Below are 6366 nucleotides of genomic sequence, written 5' to 3'. Positions count from 1 at the left end.
ATTTTATAAATAAACCTTACAATTTTAACTATTATAGAAAAATTATCAAGTAATAATACTGTCTCTTTGGTGAAACAACTCTTCTAGTTTCAGCTTTTAGAACAAGCATTTTAAGAACAGTATGCTGTTAGTAACATTAGAGTACTTTAATAGCTTCAAAGAACTTTATCTATAGGACAAAGTTCACTTCACACACGATCTAGCTGGGAAAATCTTACGCAAAACTTACAGTGTTAAAAACTTCTTTATATCATAGTGACCTCATACATTGTGAAATAGTTCTCTGTTATCTTGACATTTTCTTCAGATAGCCAATTCTCCTGTTGTAGTTGGTTTATAAGAGCTTCCAAAGATTTTCATCTTTCTAGAGTTTGCTGTGCTTGAGTGTAGGTTAGATTTTTTTTTTTTCTTTTTTTTTTCTTTTGCCAAAGGTATCCCTTATTTGTGTCTTGCTTGCAGTATGACTGTTTCATTTGTAAACTTTGCATGCTTTGGTGTACATCCTTATATAATGACGCTTCAATGTCTATGTCTTTCATTTCTACTGCTTCCTTGGGAGCTGGTATAAAAGAATTAACAGGTTGAGAATTTTCTGTGGGCATAAAATGGTTATAAAAGATTTGTTATTTATGTTTAATTCTTTAACTGTGCTTAACAGGGATGAATTTTCCTGATCTCACACTTCTTCCATGGAATTATTTGTAAAGCTTGTATTAATAAAAATGATGTCCTCTGAATTTGAAGTTGTCAAAGCAATAGTTGTAGAATTTAGATTCTTAGAAGATACACAAAATCCAATTACGTCTAAATTTTTTTAAAAAAAGATTTATTTATTTATTATATATAAGTACAATCTATCTGTCTTCAGACACACCAGAAGAGGGCATTAGATCTCATTACAGATGGTAGTGAGCTACCATGTGGTTGCTGGGAATTGAACTCAGAACCTCTGGAAGAGCAGTCAGCGTTTTTAACCACTGAGCCATTCCTCAAACTACATCTAAATCTTGATTCACTGATGTTTTTAAAGGAATCTTGTTTAAGAGTTAATATGTTAGTTTGTAGACTTTCTACTGTTAGAGCTGGAGGCATTACCAGGCTAATGAATCAAGAATTTCTGTATGCTGAGGGAGCAGAACATCTATGTTACTTTTTATGATATTTTCCTTTGCTTCATTTGATATAAATGATTCTTAAGACAGTTTTTCGGCAAACTTCCTTCTGATCTCTCAATTTTCCTCTTCTGAGACTTTTTTTCTAGCAGTATCTTATCTGTAGAAAATATTTTAAATTCTGAATAATACATAGACTCTTATCAGTTAGAACTACGTAGCTATAACTTAAAGCAGTATACTGGCCAAACAAACTTACTTAAACAAGAAACTTGTACTTAATATATCTTTAATTAATTTTTGACAGAATTACATTCTTTAACATATGACAAAATTTTAGGTTCTTAAATGACTGGAAAGACAGCATAACCCATTAGTTAATTTTAATACAATGTATGTATCCAAGTGCTATTTTTTGTTGTTTTAAATGGCTTCATAACAGTTTAAAATTTAAAGAAATTGGCATACTTTCAGTACTGATACAAATTAGTGTTGTTTTTTCTCATGCATTTCTCATTAGTAATCTTTCTTGCTCTCTCTACTCAATCCCCTTGAAAATCATCCCAGCAATGGGCCTCCCTCCTCAGCTTTACTCCCTCTCTACTACTTCAATACGTGACAGTGTTCAGGCAAAGAAAATATTGTTGGGATTGCCCTTTGCTTTAAAAAATGGACACCTCATCTGATGACAAAAGAGTCAGAATTAAAATAGTCACTTCACAGGAATTGGTATTTACTGGGAACCTGAGAACCTCGCTTCATATTCTTTAACCACTTTTCAAGTTTTTGTTTGTAATGTAGAGGAAAAGTGAAAAAAGAAAGGAGGAACTTTGATGTATTTTTCAAAGTTTCGCCAAAAGACTAGCCTGCATATCTAAGTAATCTATTACAGAGTGCTGCAAAAGCAAGGTAAGCATCCTTACCATGTAATAGAATCTCTGCAGCTACCACCATCCTGTCATCTGTGCAGTGAGAAAACCAAGATATGATATGTGGATGATATTTCACCTGAGAATAGATTACAAAGCACTTAATGTTCCTTCAACTTAAATGTATGTTACAAAGGATAACATTTATTCATATTTTGTTGGGATATGTGTGTGTGTGTGTGTGTGTGTGTTGTGTGTGTGTGTATGTCTGAAAGTAGCAAATAACTACATAAATTACAAGTTTTCATTCAAATCTATTTTATACAGGACAAATCAAATGGTTTGCTGTCTTCAATTTTAGGTAGCATTGAGTATTAGGCTTTTATATTAACCTTTTAGCTTATTTTCATTTTTTTTTCCAGACAAGATCAATGTGTAGACCAGGCTGGCCTCAATTTCCTGATCCTTCTGCTTAACTGTGAGCACTGGGATTACAGGTATGTACCATCCTGCCCAGCTTGTGTTAATATCTAAATGAAAAATCAATTGAAACAATTTTTATATGAAAATAAATACCCCATCCTCTTCATTACTGGAATCTCCCTCAGCTCTACTTACATATAATTTACTAGAATGTTACTAGATGTTGATACAAACTGATTAAGAACTGTAACATTCAAGTTCTGAGAGACAAACTCTGATGCAAAGGAATTGATTATGTTTATGTGCTCAGCCTACCTCAGGTGTGGTGATACATCCTGAAATCTCAACACTTGGTTGGCTAAAGCAGGAGACATGGCATTTTGTTTCTGTATTGACAATTTGAATTTGGGCTTGGCTCTGATGTTCAAAATGTGTTTTATAGGCAAAGGTATATTAATGGCAGTGGCAGAACTTAACAGAAAACTTTTCCTACTAGTTTAAACTGTAAGTACATTAAACAATAGTTGACAATAATTTATATTTTATAGATGACTTCCCAGAAACATAGACCATATAATATACTATATAAGTTCATGTTCCTTTATATATTTATAATATAAAGCTTCTTACTCAAAACATAACTATTATAATCACCCTTCAATCTCAAGTAATTTAGTTTATGCTCAGTAAAATTAGCAACTTTCTCCCCTCAAGGTTTACTAAGTTTGTAAGATCCTAGCTGAGTCCTAGTATATAGGAAATAACTTTTAACACTGACAAAAACAATCTGTGTAAAATGCCTAATTACTTTAGAACACTAGTCAGTTCTATTAACTCCTTGCTGCTCTTCCTCCCCAGTTTCCAGCTGGGCCCCTTCAAGCCTTTCTCCCTTAGTTCCCCAACAGTGTCCTTAAACAGTCCCTTTTTCCAATAGTGGCAGCTCTTCACTATAACAACTATTCTAGCTTAGCTGCTCAGCTGAGCCTCTCATGGCTCAACTGTCTTCTAACAACATCTTCTCCACCAACTGCCTCTCTTCTCACTCTGCTATCCACACCAGACCCCAGCCTTGGGTGGCTTTTTAAATATCCTATTCTGTTCCCAGAAATCTGAGAGGTAACCAACACTGAAAGTCATACTGTCAAGCAGTTCTAACAGGTAAGAATTCTTCGAGAACCAGTTGACTAGCAACTGGGGATCCTTTAAATGGTCAGGTGCACAAGAACACTTCTGGGAGTTCTCACCAAAAGAAATAGTGTTTTTGAAAAACTGTTCAGCTTTACATATATAAATAAATTGGGTTTTAACTATGATAGGCATAACATTTAAGGCATTTCAAGGCTTTTGTCACATCTAAAATGGGAATATAAGTTTTACAATAATTTTTATAAATTCATGTGGAGTATGCAGCATGCAGATTATTTCCTGTACCTACATGCAAAGATATATAACAAATCGTTAAAAGTATCCTTTGGGAGTACCTTTATTGGAAACTGGATTGCACTATATCTCTGACTTACTCAGCCATGTGTACTGGCTGATTGTATGTCAACTTGATATAAGTTAGTCATTAAAGGAGCCTTGGTTGACAAAATGCCTTCATGAGACCCAACTCTAAGGCATTTTCTCAATTAGTGATCTATGGAAGGTGCACAGTCCATTGTGGGTGGTGCCATCTCTGGGATGGTGGTTCTGGGTTCTGTAAGAAAGCTTTCTGAGCAAGCCTGGAGGAGCAACTCAGCCTCCAAGATCCTTACTTACTTGGATTTCTGTCCTGAATTTCTTCAGTGATGAACAGGAATGTTAAAATGCAAACAGAATAAAGCCATTCTTTCTAACTTGCTTTTGGATTATAATGTTTTGTTATAGTAATAGAAACACTAAGACAAGGTGGTACCAGTCTATCGGGGTATTGCTGTGAAAGAACAGACTATATTTTTGGGAGGACTGTAGAAAGATTTTGGGACTTTGGGCTAGAAAAGTCATTGAGTACAGAGACCTCAGTGAGATATTCTGTATTTCAGATGATAAGATCTACCAGAACCTGACAAATACAGAGGTGGATACTCGAAGCCAACCAGTAGACTGAACAGGGTCCACAATGGAGGAGTTAGAGAAAGAACTGAAGGGGCTTAAGGGGTTTGCAATCTTATAAGAACAACAACAATATCAGTTAACCAGACTCCCTAGATTCTCCATGGACTATACTACTAACCAAAGAATGCATATGGAAGGACCCATAGCTCCAGCCACATAAAGAATGGCCTTGTTGGGCATCAGTGGAAGAAGAGACCCATGGTCCTGTCAAGGTTTGATGCCCCAGTGTAGGGGAATTCCAGGGTGGGGAGGCAGGAGTGGGTGGGTGGAAGGGGGAGCACCCTCACAATAGCAGGGCAGTGGGATAGGGGGTTTCTAGAGGGGAAATCTGAAAAGGGGATAACATTTGAAATGTAAATTTAAAAATATCCAGTAAGAGAAAAAAAAAAGAATGCTGAGAGCACTATAGAAGATGGAAGCTTGACTTGTGAAATTTCAGAGAGCAAATTAAAACCTCTATCAGGGCTATTTGCCATTTTGATTAAAGATTCTGTGGTTCTGGTTAGCTGGGGTCTGAAGAATCAAATGTTATTAACAAGATACTTGAACTACTGTAGTCAAACATTTAGTTACTGGAACAAGTGGTACTCATTAGCTGAAGCTAAGAAATTATAAAGAGACCAGCATCACTGAGGTGAAATCTCCTGAGAAGAGTTTTCTGAGAGCACAGAGAAGCTGTGTTCCAGAGGCAACCAAGGTTGCATCTCTCACACTGTCCTCTGGGCTTGGTAATATGTAAGAGTCACCCAGATAGTACTGGTTTTGAACACATGAAGTGGTCATGGAGAGGAACTGAGGCTTGGCACAGGAAAGGTGCAACATCAGTGGCAATTGAAGGCCCGGGATTTAGGAGGTCATAAAAAGAAGCTGAGGCTAAGTACCACAAAGAGAGCCTATGAGAGGTTATTGGTGAGAAATGTAATCCAGTTACCAAAGAAGACTCCAGCATTTTGTTGGAGATACCAATATCATGGGTAACCACTGAGAATAGCAGAATAGTGGAATCAGCTAGAGCCTAGAAGACAAGCTGTGTGCTACAGAGGGTAGAGCTGGAGAAGTTACCCAAGCCCTTTGTAGTAGTCCAGAGATCATGAGTGGATCCTAGACATTCAACTGTTGTAGTTAGATTTGATTGTGACTGTGCCCTGATTTTTCTATCTTGAAGTAAGAAAGTATTTTGCTGGAGTCCGCAGTTAAGAAATTTTGAATGTTAAGACTTTCGATTTTAATGTGAGATTTCGGGGATGAATGAGAAAAACGAAAATAGTAGCTTAATACTGATGTCTTTGTGTGTCAAATTGACAAGGGGTCAGTTGTACAGGCTGGTTTTGTGCATCAACCTGACACAAGCTAGAGTCAGCCATCAAAGAGGATAGAACCTGAGTTAAGGATGCCTATATGAGATTCAGCTCTAAGGCATTTTTCAATTATTGAACAATGGAGGAAGGACCCAGCCCACTGTCAGCGGTGTCATTGCTGGGCTGGTGGTCCTGTAAAGCAGACTGAGCAAGTTAGAAAAAATAAGCCAGTAAGCTGTACACTCCATTAGCTCCTGTCTTCAAGTTCCTGTCCTGCTTGAGTTCTTGTCCTAATGTACTCTAATATGAACAGGAATGTGGAAATGTAAGCAGAATAAACCCCTTCCTCTCAACTTACTTATTCATCAAGGTGCTTTGATGTAGCCACAGAAACCTAAGGTACTATGCTCTCTTAAAAATTTAGATTGTTTCCTGGATAATTTCTTACATTGACTTAATTTTATTTTGAATATTTTTGTCTCACTATTGTCTTAGTTAGGGTTTTATTACTGTGAACAGACACCATGACCAGTGCAATTCTGATAAAGGACAACATTTAATTGAAGC

General features: G+C 36.6%; 1 protein-coding gene across 1 annotated transcript; it reads right to left on the bottom strand.

The window, feature by feature from the left end:
- Positions 1 to 245: 245 nt before the first annotated feature.
- THAP5 (THAP domain containing 5) lies at positions 246 to 2066 on the bottom strand (the record flags this gene model as incomplete). The annotated part of the gene is given in 5 exon segments (XM_080912139.1): positions 246 to 356; positions 360 to 607; positions 610 to 676; positions 680 to 804; positions 2036 to 2066. Coding segments are annotated over 5 exon segments (582 nt in total).
- Between the last annotated feature and the right edge of the window lie 4300 nt (positions 2067 to 6366).

This window comes from Micromys minutus, assembly GCF_963924665.1.
Source record: "Micromys minutus genome assembly, chromosome: 1".
Lineage (NCBI taxonomy): Eukaryota > Metazoa > Chordata > Mammalia > Rodentia > Muridae > Micromys > Micromys minutus.
This window is presented reverse-complemented; position numbering and strand designations above follow the sequence as displayed.